This window comes from Aotus nancymaae, unplaced genomic scaffold (genome assembly GCF_030222135.1).
Source record: "Aotus nancymaae isolate 86718 unplaced genomic scaffold, 86718_ANA_hifiasm-v0.15.2.pri h1tg000015l_0, whole genome shotgun sequence".
Classification (NCBI taxonomy): Eukaryota; Metazoa; Chordata; class Mammalia; order Primates; family Aotidae; genus Aotus; species Aotus nancymaae.
In genome coordinates, this window is record NW_026988426.1 from 5,448,428 (window position 1) to 5,465,424 (window position 16,997).

At 44.4% G+C, this 16,997-nt stretch overlaps 1 protein-coding gene across 1 annotated transcript in view; it reads right to left on the bottom strand.

Moving 5' to 3' along the window:
* Positions 1-16,997, bottom strand: part of SDK1 (sidekick cell adhesion molecule 1) — a 652,070-nt gene that overhangs the window by 266,944 nt on the left and 368,129 nt on the right. Inside the window, exons 11-13 of the mRNA XM_021675988.2 lie at positions 15,019-15,121; positions 12,380-12,556; positions 973-1,109 (exon numbers count right to left, since the gene is read on the bottom strand). Of these exons, the coding sequence (XP_021531663.2) occupies positions 973-1,109; positions 12,380-12,556; positions 15,019-15,121 (417 nt within the window). The remainder of the gene's footprint in view (positions 1-972; positions 1,110-12,379; positions 12,557-15,018; positions 15,122-16,997) is intronic.

Below are 16,997 nucleotides of genomic sequence, written 5' to 3' on the forward strand. Positions count from 1 at the left end.
ACTGCTGGTTCAGGGGGTGTGTGGTTGGGGGTGCTGGGGTCCATGGAAAGGAACTGGAGACTATTCCTAGGCTTCCGGCAGAGGAATATAGAAATGCAGGGTGCTGGGAGCGGAGATTAGGGTGGCTGCAAGAGTGAGGTGAAAAAAAAAAAAAAACATTAAAAAGATACAGTGGAAAGAAAGTAAGTTGGAGAGGTCTGTGAGACGACCCAATACAGATGTCAAGTCACTGGGCCCCATAAGTGATCCTGGAGGCCTGGGTGAAGGATATAAATATTTGAGTCATCAAGGGAAATAGGCCATTTAAAATCACAGGAATGCATGCGATTTCCTAGGAAGAGATTCGAGGCAGAGCAGAGAGGTGTGAGTGGGTGAGCACAGTGGGGGACACGTCACCTAGCCAGCCAAGAAGAGAAAGGAAGAGGGGCTTGTCGGCTGGAGGAAAGCCAGGGCTGTGAGCAGCCCACGGAAGGAACATGTTTCATGCAGAAGAGTTCCAAGGACGGCGCTAAAGGGACAGAGGGGTCCTGGAAGGTGAGTCGGGAAAAGGGTACTGAACACTTGGCACCACATCTACACCTGAGAAAACTTTCCACAGACGTGAGCTGTGGTGGCAGTGGTGAACTCTCAAGTCACAGGGGCAGGCATTGTTAACCCACTTCCAGCTCACCCTGGGAGTGACACTATGCAGAGCTTGCTCAGGGCAGCCCAGTGTGCACGGCCATCCCATGGGGCCCCAAATCTACTCTCCCCGGAGAGCCCCTCTAACTAAGAACTTCTTCCCTTCCCTCTCCCAGGCCCTGCATGGCATTTTCTCTTTCCTGAAGGGCAGGCCGTCTTTGAAACCCCGTAAAGCATTACACCATTTTACTAGTTTTTTGGGTCTGACCCAGAAGTAAAGGTTAAGGACATTAGGCGCACACATGAAAATCTGATTATCATCCATGGTGACAGTTTCATTTTGCTACTTACTGTTTTCAGACAGCTCCACGATGTAATAAAGAATAGGACTGTTTCCATCAAAGGGCCGGACCCAAGAGAGCACCACGGCATGGCTGTGGGAAGAATTAGGGCTGGCCAGGAGGTTCTGAGGTGAATGAGGCAGTTCACTTGAATCAAACGGGATAAAAAGGAAAAAGAAGAAAACAGACATCAGAATCCACGGTTAGCCTCAGTTCTTATGTCAGACAGTCCTGGTGTGTCATGTTTTAGAAATGAAGAACATAAAACATGTCCCAAGCACAAATGTTAACTCTCTTCCCCGCAAAAAGGACAAACAAAACCCAACTTCACCATTCACAGTGTTGTTTTCTGATTATAATTTGATTGAATCCCTTTACTAGGTACCAAAACAAGGATGGATGCTGTCATGTAAATGGGGAGAGGTGACGCAGACGTTTGCACATGTTATTTAATTGAGAAAACTTGGTCAATGACTTGTTTTTACAACTAGCAGTCAGTAATGGAAACACCATATACACAGGAAAAGGCCTGGTAAATTTAATGTGAAAGTTTCCAACCCTAGCCATTTGGAGTTATGAGCAAAAGTGCCCATATGTATCCTTAGACAACATAGTTGCTGCATTTATTGACAGCATGAGGTTTGATTGTCATCATATCTTCTGTTGAAGTTACGGGGATTTGGGGGAAGCACTGAAAAGGAAATGTGGTGAAAATCACTAACTAAAATCCCATGGAAATGGCAAATAACACATCAGCAAGGCTATAAAATGGAAATGCAATTAAAGCAAATAAATTCTTTAAAAAAGTTACTAGTAAAAAAAAAGTTTTTACTGGCATTTACTGGTGACAAAGCTGCGAAACCCTACTGCGTGGTTTCTACCAATGCTGACTCTATAACCTTAAAACCATGAGCTGCCTGGGCCCTGTACTTAACTTTCACGTCTCCTGAATCTGGAGCAGGACCCCATTATGGGGCTGTTCTGGATGGCTGCCCCTCCATAAAAGCTCCAGGTAGTGCCAAACAGAGGGGATGCTGAGTGTGACCCGGCTCACCCGCTAACTAGTTTTTGGTCTCTTAGGCGTCAACTACTGCTGAACCACACAGGTCAGAACAAAAAGCCATAATTATACTCGATACTTTTAATTTTAAAAATCTACTCATTACATTTTGAAATTTATTAAGCTGTTTTGTGCTTTCAGCTACCCAAGAAACACAACTCTCTCCAATCCATGCACACCATTTATAAGCAGACTAATATTTCTAATGTAGACTGCAACTATATTGTACATTAGTGAGATAGAGAATAAATGTGAGCCCAGAATCTTGTCTTGTTTTTTCTTTAATTGTGAAATGTTTTAAATCAGAAAAGGAATTCTTCATTTCTTTTATTTATTTTTTGTATAAATGGGGCCTCACTATGTGGCCCAGGCTGGTTGGTCTCAAACTCCTGGCCTCAGGCAATCCTCCCACCTTGGCCTCTCAAAGTGCTGGGATTATAAGCATAAGCCACTGCACCTGGGCAGAGCTGTCATTTCTATTTGAGTTCTCCGTAATCAAATCTCCATTAGAGGTGGAAATGTCATGATAGAAACAGCACTTCTACTTCTCCTAAGCCCCATTTCCTATTTCCCCCATCCCCAATCCTGAATTGGTTTGGTATGAAACCAAACCAAAGTTGTTGAAAGAGTCCCACTTGAAAAGAAAATACAAATAAACCTGATAGATAAAGCTAAATAAAATGGTTTATCATAAAGAATGTATCTGATCTGGAATGGAGCTTCTAAACCCTGAAGTTTCCTGAGTGACTGGGATGGTTTTTGTCACCACAGTGCACCTCTCAGAACACAGCTGAGCTTATGCTTCGGGGGGGACTCATGATAGTCCCCTAGGTCCTTCGAGGATAGGTCTGGCCATGCTGGGAAGGCCAACCATAGGATTAGATGGTTGGGGATTTGAGCCAGTGATGGCAGCCCAGCCTTCAGGTCTCTGGGGAGTGGAGGAGGCTGGTTCAATCATGCAGCTCATGATTCAACTCTGGGAGACTTGGGGACCATGAGGGTGGTAGGAATGCAGGATTTGCCCTGGGTCACAGAGAGGCCAGACAGGGTCAAGGGAAAATGTGCTGGTCTGCACAGAGAGACCAAGAACGAGCTTATGTTCACCATTTCTGGGATGCCTTTTTGACATTGACTCTTGAACCCCAAGGGCAGCTCACCAGAAGCAGTTCTGACAGATTGGACAAAATGTCAGATGATAATCTGTAATAGTCAGGATGAAAGACAGACCATGAGACTAAGGGTGGGTTAGAGGCTCAAGGAGCCAGGCAGCTTTGCAGATACACAGCAGGAGTTGAGGAGAAGCTGGGGCAGGAGGGGGTGTAAAACAAGCTCAGGATAAACCTTGCAGAACAGACATTCTCAGCCCAGGTGACCATGCTCTAAGATGTGGACAGGCTCCTAGGAGACAATAGGAAGAGTGACCTGTGGCCCCTGACAAGCTGCCCTGACTCTACACACTTTATCTGATGGCCTCAAGGGTGTTAAATTTTATCGAATTCTAAATTATAAAAGTGTCTTTCCTATAGTGGTGAAAACATGGGGTTCTTGTGCTTGATTTCAAATCATGCTTCTCTTAGCCCAAGGTGAGAGTGCACACAGAAATGACCCATCTTCCAGGTGGGTGGACTGCCTTTCTCTTGGGGCTGGAGTGCTTTGCGACACTCACTTAAATGTAGGCCACTCACTGGGCAGCTTCTGCCCTCCTGGGGCCAGCTCCCATGGTCCCTGGAATATGCTCACACGTGTCCCTCTGTCCTTCTGCCGCCTCTCATAGCTGCTCTTTCTCAGCTAGGAGGTGATTCTGGTCGGAGTGGTTTCTGCTTTCCCTCCTGCCAGCAGACCACGAGCAGTGGATGAGAAGGATCTACTAGAGGCAGGCACACCGAAGAGCAAAAACGGTCACAAGAGCCTGAGATTGAGGGATGTAAAAAGATTTTTTAAAAGATTAAAAACAAATACTTAAGAACTGAAAAAGCAAACTAGTCTTGAGGCTTAGTGTAGGTGCCAAGAGCTACCTGCCCAGCAGTGCCGAGGACCTGAGTGCCCATGATGTGCAGAGGAGCACTCAGCCTTCTCTGCTACTGTCCCACGAAGTCGCTCCATTGGCTCAAAGTCACACTTGGTGTGATGGCCCAATGCAAAATGTGGTTTTTCCATACATCACAGGACTCAAGCATTGGAAGGAGATACAGATGTTTCCCAGTTCCAGCTTCTACCCTCTATGAAAATCCCTCTATAATATCTTTTGTGTTCAGTATTACCTGTTTCATAATGTAAAGGGCCTTGTCATAGAGAGGTATGTCTCAGATATATAGCAGGGTCAGTTCCTGACCATCGTGATAAAGTGAATATTGCAATTTAGCGAGTCACACACATTTTGGTTTCTCAGTGCATATAAAAGTTATGTTTACACTATATTGCAGTCTATTAAGTGTGCAATAGCATTATGTCTAAAAAACATGTACACATCTTAATATAAAAATACCTTATGCGGCCGGGTGCGGTGGCTCACGCCTATAATCCGAGCACTTTGGGAGGCCGAGGCGGGTGGATCACGAGGTCAAGAGATCGAGACCATCCTGGTCAACATGGTGAAACCCCGTCTCTACTAAACATACAAAAAATTAGCTGAGCATGGTGGCGCGTGCCTGTAATCCCAGCTACTCCGGAGGATGAGGCAGGAGAATTGCCTGAACCCAGGAGGCGGAGGTTGCCGTGAGCCGAGATCGTGCCATTGCACTCCAGCCTGGGTAACAAGAGCGAAACTCTGTCTCAAAAACAAACAAACAAACAAAATACCTTATGCTAAAAAATGTGAAGAATCATCTGAGGCTTCAGTGGGTTGCAATCTTTTTGCTGGTGGAGGGTCCTGCTTGGATGCCGACGGCTGTGGACTGACTGGAGTGGTGGATGCTAAAGGCTGGGGTGACTGTGGCAATTTCTTCAAATGAGATAGCAGTGAAGCCTGCTGCATCCATGGACTCTTCTTCTCAAGAAAGATTTCTGTGTAGCATGCAATGCTGTTTGATAGCATTTTACAGAACTTCTTTCAAAATTGGAGTCAATCCTCTTGAACCCTGCCACTGCTTTACCAGCTAAATTCATGCAATATTCTAAATCCTTATTGTCATTTCAACAATGTTCACGGCATCTTCACCAAGAGTCGATGCCATCTCAAACCACTTGCTTTGTTCATCTGTAAGAAGCAACTCCTCATCTGTACAAGTTTGATCATGAGATTGCAGCAATTCAGCCACATCTTCAGGCTCCACTTCTTTTTTTTTTTTTTTTTTTTGAGACAGAGTCTTGCTCTGTCACCAGGCACCAGGCTGGAGTGCAGTGGCACAATCTTGGCTCACTACAACATCCGCTTCCCGGGTTCAAGCAATTCTCCTGCCTCAATCTCCCAAGTAGCTAGGACTACAGGTGTGCACCACCACACCCTGCTAATTTTTGTATTTTAGTAGAGATGCGGTTTCACTATGTTGGCCAGGATGGTCTCGATCTCTTGATCTGCCCGCCTCAGCCTCCAAAAGTTCTGGGATTACAGGCGTAAGCCACCGCGCCCGGCCTTCAGGCTCCACTTCTAACTCTAGTTCTCCTTCTGTTTCCACCACATCTGAAGCAACATCTTCCATGGAAGCCTTGAACCCCTCTACCCTCATCCATGAGGGTTGGAATCAACTTCTTCCAAACTCCTATTAATATTGATATTTTGACCCCTTGCCATGAAACATAAACATTCTTAATGGCATCCAGAATGGTGAATCCTTTCCAGAAAGTTTTCCATTTACTTTGCCCAGATCTTTCAGAGGAATTATCATCTATGGCAACTATAATCTTATGAAATATATTCCTTAAATTAATGAGACTTGACAGTCAAAATTACACCTTGATCCATGGGCTGCAGAATGGACATTGTGCTAGCAGGCATGAAAACAATATCATCTCCTTGTACATCTCCATCAAAGCTCTTGGGTGACAAGGTACATTGTCCAAAAGCAATTTGGAAAGGAATTTTTCTTTTCTAAGCTTTAGGTCTCAAAAGTAGGCTTGAAATATTCAGTAAAACATGCTGTAAACAGATAAGCTGCCATCCAGGCTTTGCTGTTCCATTTACAGAGCACAGGCAAAGCAGATTTAGCATCATTCTTAAGAGTCCTAAGACTTTTAGCATGGTGAATGAACACTGAGTTCAACTTAAAGTCCCCAGCTGCATTAGCCCCTAACAAGAGAGTCAGCCTGCCCTTTGAAGTTTTGAAACCAGACACTGACTTCTCTGTAGCTAAGAAAGTCCTAGATGGCATCTTCTTCCAGTAGAAGGCTGTTTTGTCTACAGTGTAAATTTCTTGTTAGTGTAGCCACTCTCGTCACTGTTCCTAGCTAGGTCTTCTGAATAACTTACCGAGTTTCTCCATCAGCACCTGCTGCTTTATCTTGTACTTTTATGTTATAGGGACAGCATTTTTCCTAAAATTTCACAAAGAAATCCGTCCTAGCTTCCAATTTTTCTTCTGTAGCTTCCTCACCTCTCTTGGTCTTCATAGGACTGAAGAGAGCTATGGCTTTGCTCTTGGTTAGGCTTTGGCTTAAGGGAATGTTGAGGCTGGTTTGATTTTCTCTCCAGACCACTCCAACTTTCTCCACATCAGCTAAGACTGTTTCACTTTCTCATCATTTGTGTGTTCACTGGTGCACTTTAAATTTTCTTCAATAACTTTTCCTTCACATTCACAGCTTGGCTGTTTGGGGCAAGAGGCCTAACTTTTGTCTTGTCTTGGCTTCCAACATACCTTCCTCACTAAGCTTCATCTATTCTAGTCTGTTTTATAATGAGAGATGTGCAGCTGTCTTGGACACTTAGAGGCCTTTGTAGCGTTATTAACTGGCCAAATTTCACATTGTGTGTCTCCAGGAATACGGGGGCCCAAGGAGAGGGAGACAGACAGGGAATGGCCAGTTGGTGGTGTAGTCAGAACACACACGACATTTATAGATTAAGTTTGCCATCTCACTTGGGCACGGTTCATGGTGTCCCAAATCAATTACAGTAGTAACATTAAAGATCACTGATCAGGGATCACCATCACAGATACAATAATAGTGACAAAGTTTGAAGCACTGTGAGAATTCCCAAAATGTGACACAGTGAGCATATGCTATTGGAAAAATTGCACCAATAGATTTGCTTACCAAAGGGTTGCTGCAAACCTCCAATTGGAGAAAAATAAAACAAAACAAAACAAAAAAATTGGTAAAAAACATGCAATATATGAGATGTTCAATAAAAGAAGGCATGCCTTATTCTGGAAATATAAACTCTTTTCTTTTCTTTTTTTCTTTCCTTTCCTTTTCTGAGACAGAGTCTCCCTCTGTCGCTCAGGCTGGAGTGCAGTGGTGTGATCTTGGTTCACTGCAACCTCTGCTTCCTGGATTCAAGCAATTCTCTGCCTCAGCCTCCAGAGTAGCATGGATTACAGGCACACACCCACCACATCTGGCTAATTTTTATATTTTCAGTAGAGATGGTGTTTCACCATCTTGACCAGGTTGGTCTTGAATTACTGACCTCATGATCCACCTGCCTCGGCCTCCCAAAGTACTGGGATTACAGGAGTGAGCCACCGTGCGTGGCCACTATTTCTTTAAATTATAAGTTTTGGTTATTTAGAAAATGAAGCTTGTGAGATCCTTGACTAACCCATCAATAACAGATAAATGAGGCTTTAATATATTCTGAATCCATTTCAGAAAATCTTATCTAATGGGGATAGATTGCGTTGAGGCATTACTCTGCCAACTTTGAAAGGAGATAAATGATCAGCAGAGTGACTCACAGACAGTGATAAGCACACAGGCTGATAAATGGAAGAGGTCTCAGAGAACAATGGAAGCGAAGCCCAGTGCTGAGTCACTTTGTAATTCAAAGAGAATAGGGGAAAAATCACTGTCTGGCACAGGACACCACAGGAATATCAGAAATTAACAACAACAGAAACCCAACTGTACGGGAGGGAGATTAAGCGAGGTGTGTGTGAGAAAAACAGTTTTAAAAAAAGACTCAAAAGAAAGCAATTGGTGAAATTGTGGCTGTAGGGGGGAATTGCTCTGGCAGAAGAGGATCAGATAAATACTTTTTCTATATAAAAAGCATTGGCCCTTTAATGCACAAATGATGGCTTGGTCAAACCCATTTTCTTTGACTTCACTCTGAGGATGAAGATGATGGGGCTTGATAACTCTGGGGAAACAGTATTAAATTCTTCACTCCTTGTGATGGCTTTGTCAGAAGTGGTTTTATAGAGAGAAACCTCTCCCACTGCCTCGGGGTCTTCAAGTCAGTTCCGAAAATTGGGTTTTCTCTATACTCCAGGCTCATGAGAATCAGTCTCTGATTTCAGGAGAAGAGATGAAATGCTAATTGGATCTTTAAATGATTTAACAATTAATCAATCCATAAAGCCTTAGGAGCCTGGTCCCTCTGGTGTGCTCAATACAGGAAGATGCTTTGGGGAATATGAAGTCATCCCGGAAACTGCTCCTGTCCCCATGACACTAGCAAACTAGAGCAAAGATGCTACTAAAACAAGGGGTGAGCAGCATTTAATGATGACTTGTGTTGTAATTTACAGGCTGCCTCATGGAACCATCTGGAGTTTTAGAAGCCTCTTCTCTCAGGCAGGGGATGAAGGCAGAGCCCTCCCAAATTAAGGAGGATGAATTAGGGAGTCCCCTTCAGTAGGGCAAAAGACACCGTCTCATTTCAGCTCAGTAAGTGGAGTGAGGCTTACCCAGACATCTATTAGGTTCCTACTGTATATCTGGTACTGGTCCAGGCATTGAGGGCTCCACAGCAAACAGACACATCTGGAGTCTAGTGTCAGAAGGTCACAGAATGTGGTCAGAATAATGCCAGGTAAAGGGCTAGAAAGTTCCTAGTGCCAGGAGGCAGGGTGCTGCTGGGAAAGGGGGAACAACATTCTTGTATGAGATGGTAAGAAAGCAGGAAGAGCTGGGACTTACATATCCCTCCTCAGCTGGCTCCCACACCAGGATGTTACAAACCTGGGTGGGTGCCATCCTCACAGCCATCCTTTGAGACGAATGATATCACGCCCAGTCTAAAAGGTGAGAGGCTGAGGCTGAGAAGTGAGGTGACTTGTCCAAAGTCACATGACTAGAGAGAGGCAGGCAGGGCCTCCCGCGCAGGCCTCACTCCTATCAGCCCACTGTGGCCAGCAGCCCCACTAGGACTGTGGTGGGTGCGAGGTGGGTGTGGGGGCTGCCCCTCCATTCAGGCTTAATGAGGCGAAGCTTAGTGCTGAAGTGCAAAACACGGGGCAAACAGACGTGAGATGAGGCCAACGGATGGTCTATTTTTGAAAAGCTCACTTCTAATGCTCCTAATTTCTATATTTAACAAAGCAGCTTTGAATTGAAGTGGAGAGGCAAAGAGAAAACAGGCTTTCAGTCTCCTTTGAAGGACACTGTTTAGCCATAAGTAACTCTCAGTCCCTTCCCTTCTGCAATGAGAGATTTTTTTCTTGCTTTTTCTTTTGGTTATCTGAGTAAATGATGGAAACATTACAGGGCTCAGTTTGAAAGTTACCTAAGAAGGACAAAATGTCCTGCCATTGTGGGTCATTATTATTATCATTCTATTGTCATTATTGTTGTAGAGTCAAGCCCTGTTGAATCTAAAGACACACCACGAGGGAACACCCTTCCCAATTCGTCCAGATTTGGGATAGAGGAGCATTCACTGCATTAACAATTCATGAGGAACAACTGTCTTCCTAATAAGTTCTGTAACCAGTTTGTACTTAAATTGGTTTGCATCACAAATTTGCAGAGATTTCTATATTTAGAGATGAGGTGTTTTACCATTACAGAAAGCCTATTATTTTATACATACAGCAACATTTGCTGAAAAATGTATTTTACTTAGAGGAAATAAAATAAGCAAATAGTAGGGAAGATATGTAAATCAGCAGAACATAAAATTGTGCAGAATAAAAAGAATGGGCTATATTGGAAGTATGCAATTTGGCTTCTGCTGACAGAGTCTTTATGAACTGCTAACACTTATTTATTTGATACTAATGATGGATGATTTAAGGTTCTCAAAGGTAGCTTTAAAAATGTGCATAGTACAACAGCTCCTAGGAACTCACTGGTCATATCCTCCAATATGATCAGAATGAAAAACAAATCCTCAGCCTGAGACCCAAAAGGAAGGAGGAAAGAGGTGGGAGCAGGGCTGGGCCAGGGCTTTGGGCACTGGCTGTTTGGGTTTTGGTGGAGCGACCTGAGCTTGCTTGTTTACCCATGGTGGGGAAACCAGGGCACGTAAGCATCAAGGTATGAATGGGGAACAGAAGGAGGCCTGCCAATGGGCTGACATACACACATTCATTCATTCCTTCATGCATGCATGCAGGCACCAACCAACCACATATATTGACTGAACACCTGTTATATACCAAACACTATGTCAGGTACTCAAAATTCAAAACAGTGCCACGAAGGCACTTATGCGCCAGGAGGAGAGGGTGCCACGAAGACATGCTTGTCCTCTACAGCATGGTCATTGCTTCCAGGAGGATCAGCTGTGGGCAGGGAAGAGCTGCAGGTGGAATCCTGGTAACTGAATGGCAGCAAGTGCTACTGTGGCTGAGTGCTAAGGGCTGCATGAGCAGGAAACCTCAGGGGAAGCCTACGGATGACAGGAGCCCAGCTGCAGAGATAGCAGATGGCTGAGGTTCACTGCATGGAGGGCGAGGGCATGAAGGGCAGACAGATTCCAGGGTTGTCAGCTCCAATGCCTGAAGGCAGGGGCTGTGGGAGACCTGGCTGCCCCATGCATACACAAAAGCTGGAGGACTCTGTGTGACAGCCTTCCAGCCACATCACCAGGACCCCCAGTGATTCTCTGGAGGACCCCCTGTGTGGCAGCCTTACAGCTGCAGCACCAGCACCCCTGTTGATTCTCTGGAGGACCCTCTTTGTGACGGCCTTGCAATGGCAGCACCAGGAACCCAACCCAACTCCTGCCGGCTGATTCCATAGGGCCATGGGGACTCCTGCCACTTCATGACTAACCAGAATGACCTCTGTTGTCTAAGAGAACAAGGGGTCATCCTGGAAGGAGACAGAGCAGGAGGTGGGATGGGATTTTTTTCAGATAGTGAAGGCACCACAGGGCTTTCCAGACTGGCTGCTACACATCATGAACCTTTTATATCCATAAGCAGGGGCTAGAGGAAAGCTGTTTGTTAGTTCACTAGTTTACACATGCATGTGGCAGACACAGAAGCAATGTGCTTAGCACTTAGCAAGCATTCTTTCCATTTTTAATCCCCTCGGCCAGAGTCTCGGGATTCAGGGATCAATGAGACACGGCTCCTATACTTGGAGTGTTCAAATTCTATTCTTAGGGAATGGTTTTGTATACAGAATCTTTCCTGGATCAAAGCGGGCAGGGTCCAAGGAGGCAAATCTCTCAAGATTGCCTTTGTCAAATGGCCCAGCACATCAAACGGTGGCCAGGGATGGACAGGCTGGGGATACCCCCAGAGCTGGCCGCTGCCCTGATGAGTGCCCAGTTGGGATTCTTTATTTTCAGGTTTTATTTCTGTACTCATGCACTCAGGAAATATTAAGAGGGCACAACTTTTGAAAAGCAAATAAAGACATGTGAGAAAAATAAAATTTGTCAGCAGGCATTTTGGTTTCCCGGTCCACGAATAGAGAGGGGAGTGGAGGAGAAGAGACACAGGAGACGGAAGAGATCGATGGTTTCCCACCTGGGCTCTTCAGACCCCGCAGGAAGGTCCAGATTGGAAGTAATGGGCAGCCACTGTCTGTTTCCAGGATTTCAAAAGACTGAGTGGAAAGTCTCTATTTACCCATGAAGAGGCTGCTGGGACTGAATGAAGCCCCAAGTGCAGGTGGCTTTCACGGGAACGACCTCACCTCAGTGGGCCTACCCTGGCATTTCTCACAGATTGGAAGCTCTCAAGGATGTAGAAAATTGAACTTGCTGCTTAAGCACAGGGTGGTCAACAGGGCCTATCAGGATAAGGTGTCCATGGGAAAAATATGACAAAAAGGATCAGTGGAGACAAAAACCAACGATCACACCATCTACACCAAAAAGGAAACTTCAATTTTGAAGTTGAACAAAACCACAAAAAGCCTCATCCAGATACATAGCTATTTAGCATGATGCATTGGCCTCTGACCGCTGACTTGGGACACAAGGTGGGTGTCACACGTGTGAAGGGGCAGTGACACACTGGAGCACAGGAACGGAGATAGCTGGGAACTGGCTAATACCAAGAGTCTCAGTACTCACATCACTTCCAGCCGGGCCATCCTGGAATCGTTCCCTCCTTCAGAAACAATATCGCAGGTGTAGTCGCCGATGTCACCCGACCACGTCTGGCTGATGAGGAGGGAGCCGTCCTTCTCCACCACGATCCTAGATGTGCTCGATGGAGTCAGAACCACGTTGTCCTTCTTCCAAACATAGCTGTGGGCCAAGCAAAGGGACTTGAGTTACAAACCCACAAGGACAGAATCATTGGTCCTTCCTTGTCTCTTAAAAAGCAAGCAGCTGACAACTTTGTGAATGGACTTTACAAACCACTGAACCCTACTTGTTGAAAGAGTGAATTCCGTCCTCTGTCTCTCTATCTCTCTCTCTTTTGTTTTGGAGACACAATCTTGCTCTGTGGCCCAGGCTGGAGTACAATGACACAAGCTCAGCTCACTGCAGCCTCTACCTCCTGGGTTCAAGTGATTATTGTGCCTCAACCTCTCAAGGAGCTGGGACCACAGGTATGCGCCACCACACCTGGCTAATTTTTTGTATTTTTAGTAGAGACGGGGTTTTATCACGTGGCCAAGGCTGGTCTTGAACTCCTGGCCTCAAGTGATCCACCCGCCTGAGCCTCCCAACATGCTGGGATTACAGGCCTGAGACACCGCACTTGGTCTAAAAAGAGAGAATTTTATGGCATATGAATTAAACCAAAAAATAAAAATGAAAAGAAAAGCAACCAGATACCTTGGTCATAATACAAAAATGGATACTGAGGTTAAAAACAGGACAATGAAAATGACTGGCCCTGCCTGTCGGACCTTGTGTTTTGGAGATGAGACTCTGTAGAACCATCTGCATATCTGTCACCTGTGAAAACTGCACCTAACATTCCTGGCCCAGTAATGTTCCCAGAGGACAAGAGTATTGTCTGGACAGTAAGCAAAAATTGTTTAAAAAAATCCACAGACTGGAATTGCCCATCTCATGAAAAAAAAATCACACTTCGAAAACATATTTTCTTAAAATTTGACCATTCTGGCAGATGGTCCTTAAAATTGCATTTCTTTCTCATTTAATCTATCTGTAGCAATTTTGGCACATTTTTCTTTTCAAATACAGAATCAATTGAGAGCCTGCCCAGTCTTTAGATGACCATGGGCAGGGGCAGTACTCACTGCTATATGGAATGAAAGTGCTACTTTTCTTTTCCACAATCATTTGATCGGATTTTCAAAATGTGCCCAGTTCTTTAAAGCCTTCATATTCATAAGCACAGACATTTACAAACTAATTCTCAGCAATTACCCTGAGATAGAACAGGACTGATTCCACAAGAGGGAGATGGACAGGTTGCTCGCTCCTGGGCACTGCATCCGTCTGGCATGGTCACTTAGGGCCTGGTGCTCCTCAGAGCAGAGCAATCCTGGGATGAGGGGCACCCTGAGAGTGAGTAATCCAGTTCCATCTTAGGAGGGGGGCCTCCTATTTAATCTCATATAACAAGCAACGGGGAAGCCAAAGAGATCGGAGGGGGTTCTTTTTGAGCTGTCAGAGTAGCAGAAAAGCAGACTTCCTTGAAATCAAACTCCAAACCATTTTGGAAGGAATTTTTTCCCACCACTAGGGCAGCCACCAGCGGGGCTCTAGGTCATCTTTCACTTGCTAGTTTTTGTTTGTTTTGTTTTGCATTCAGCACCCTTGTACCTAAACCAAACTTGGATTCTGAGCCCTGGGAAACTCAGGGGAGTCAGGTGGAAACATAGAAATTTACAATTTGCCAAACACCCACTCAAGAAGCACAAGGGAATAGCCGAGTCTCTGCATCCCGCTGCTGACTGTGTGCCCCCAGCCGTCCCGTCTGCTCAGAGTCAGAGGCCCCGGAAAGCAGGAGGACATCTTGAGTTGCCCATTTGACTCACGCACTGCGCCCCTTCTGGGCTAAGGCCAGAGTGAAAATACTGATGACTGGATTTTTCTTTTTTATTTTCAAGGCTGATTCCAAAAATTTACAACTATCCTGCCTGAAGGTAGCTGCTCTTCAAGGAACAGCTCCCCAGGGACGCCCATCTGTCTGCTGCCACACCTTCACCTGGAGTCTCATATTTTGCACAGTTACTTTCCTGGCCTGAATTCAAACAAAGACGGGATGTCAGCATTCCTTTAGAGAACCCTCATGCCTGGTCTCCTCCTCACGTACCTTCCTGTGAGTACACTGGGTGCTGTGGCTGCCTTTCTCCCATGCACAGGCCTCCCTCTCCCAGTTCACAATGAAACTATCCCGAGAGTAAAGAACTCCCCCCTGAGAGCGGCATGGCCCTTGTGTAAACACTGCTGAATCCTAGTTGATCCCTCTGGATTCTTCTCTCATTAAGTATCAGCCTCTGACAAGTACGTTTTACAGATAGCGTATTAACCTTGGCAGGAAAAATCATGAAAAGCGGCACTGAAGTCATGAAGTAGAACATAGCTCACTGTAAATAATACATAAGGCTGGAGTGGAAAATGGGATTTGCGTGATTAATGATGGTGCCCTCAACTAGAAGATGCCGTAATCAGGGACCTGCAGCTGAAATCCAAGTTCCCCCAATTCTTCCTTCTCATCTCAACTTCACTTTAGAAGCACACAGAATATCAACAAGCCCCAAAGCACTATAACTGATTGTGCTGACCGGATCGAAACCCGGGGGTCATGCATGGCTCCACAGCGCAGGGTGGCCGTGGTCCCCTTGATCACCACGTGGTCCTCAGGAGGGTGGATGATGGACGTTCGATCTGAAGAAAACACAAGTCACAAATCAGATGAAATGACAAGTTTGAGAGTTTCTGCCTGCAGGGAGATGATGCACCAGTCATCTGACATCACAACCTCCCAAGTTTTCTCTCATCTTGGCAGAATGAGTTAAATGTAAGCTCTCAGAAATGCTAGGGGAGTTAAAAACAAGCAAATAAGTCAACCGTTGCAGCAAAGTAAGTCAGCCTACCCACCCGTCTTTAACCTTAAACACCATGGAAGTAAATGAACATGTGCAATCACATGCAGATGTGAATGAGGCTCTAGGCTCTTACATAAAATCTAGATTCTTTTCCAAGATGACCATCATTCTAGTCATTTCTCGTGTCTGCATGACACTTTGTGAGTCTGCCAAGTGCTTTTGCTTAAATTGTTTTATTTATTTCTCAAGACAATCTCATGAGGACTATACTATTACTCCTCCCAGTTTTCAGGAAGGAAAATGGATGCTCAGAGAGGCAGTGACTTGCCCACCTCCCCCAAGCCAGTACGGGGTGGGGACTTGCAGCTTGCCAGTGTGATGGGTCACTGTAGTGCCCCTACCTCTAATGGGGAGCTGCTCTGTTCTGCTTCCAGGAACAGGGCCCAGAACTTGGGAGTTAGACAGCTAAGTTCGAGGCCAACTGACCCTGCTAATGGTGAGTCCAGAAAAACATCTCTGTATCTTTGTTTTCCTGGCTATGGAAGAGAATGCTAGTATCACTAATATGTGTACAGATTAAAGTGGGCAAAGTGTGTGAACATGTTCTGTAAGCCACCAAAGTGTTATCCCAGTCATGCTATTGTTGTTATAACATTGAATTTTAGCAGATCCACAAAATTTTCTGGTGAACGATCTACAGAGATTCAGATACCACTTTTTCATAGCTTTTCAATATCCTACTGCTCAAGGTCATTGCTGAAGTCTGATTGCAAAAATTCAAAAAACTGCAGCCTAAGGCATAAATGGGTTAAATGTATGGTTATTACTTAGGGATGTGTAATGAACGAAGTGGTTGACAGAGTCATCCACTAAATGGAACAAAAGCTTCTTTTTACTACTTGACAGTATAGTGGGAATTTGGATTAATTTCTTTTAAACTCATGATCATTTTAGAACACCTAACAAATTAGAAAGAGTGATTTGTCAAAGTGGACACCAACTATATGATAGAAAATGTCAGACAAATATGAAATAAAGCACAATGATTTAGTTTTTCTTTAAGAATGGCATTTTAACAAATTACTCCCTCAAGCAAGTTAAAACTTCCTCTCCTTATTAGATAGCTTTATAGTAACCTGTGAGTGAGTATTCTTTTGCTTCTTGAATAATGAGGTTTTAGTAGTACAGATTGAGATGAAACAGAGAGGAGAAAGTATATTAGCAAGCTAACAAGTGGCAATGGGGGGATATTTGGTCCAATCCTTAAGCTCTAGAAAACTATTCTACATTTCCAAAACATGTATTATTGATTAAAAAAAGAATGGCAAAACTGGAGAAACAATGAAGATTCTCCTTTCAGTTCACTCCTAATGCACAAGAAACATTGATAGGTAATAGATTAGAAGTATTTTAGTTGATCCTAATAATTGTATAGCAAAATATTCCTTCTTTAGGATTTTAATTCTTAATTTTCTTACAAAATGCTTATCAAATTAATCAACATGTCAACTTTGTTATTTGAGCTAGTTTAGTACAGTATCTCCACTAACTTTAAGAAGTTAATCTTCTATCTCTCCTGCAATGCCCCTATTCAATCTCCGAATTCATTTTCTAATTATGCTTTTAGAAACTGAAAATTTAATTACTCAACAGATTTCTATAAATTAGTTGTAAAAATAATCATTCTCTTTTGATTAAATTAGGAAGTCCAAGGG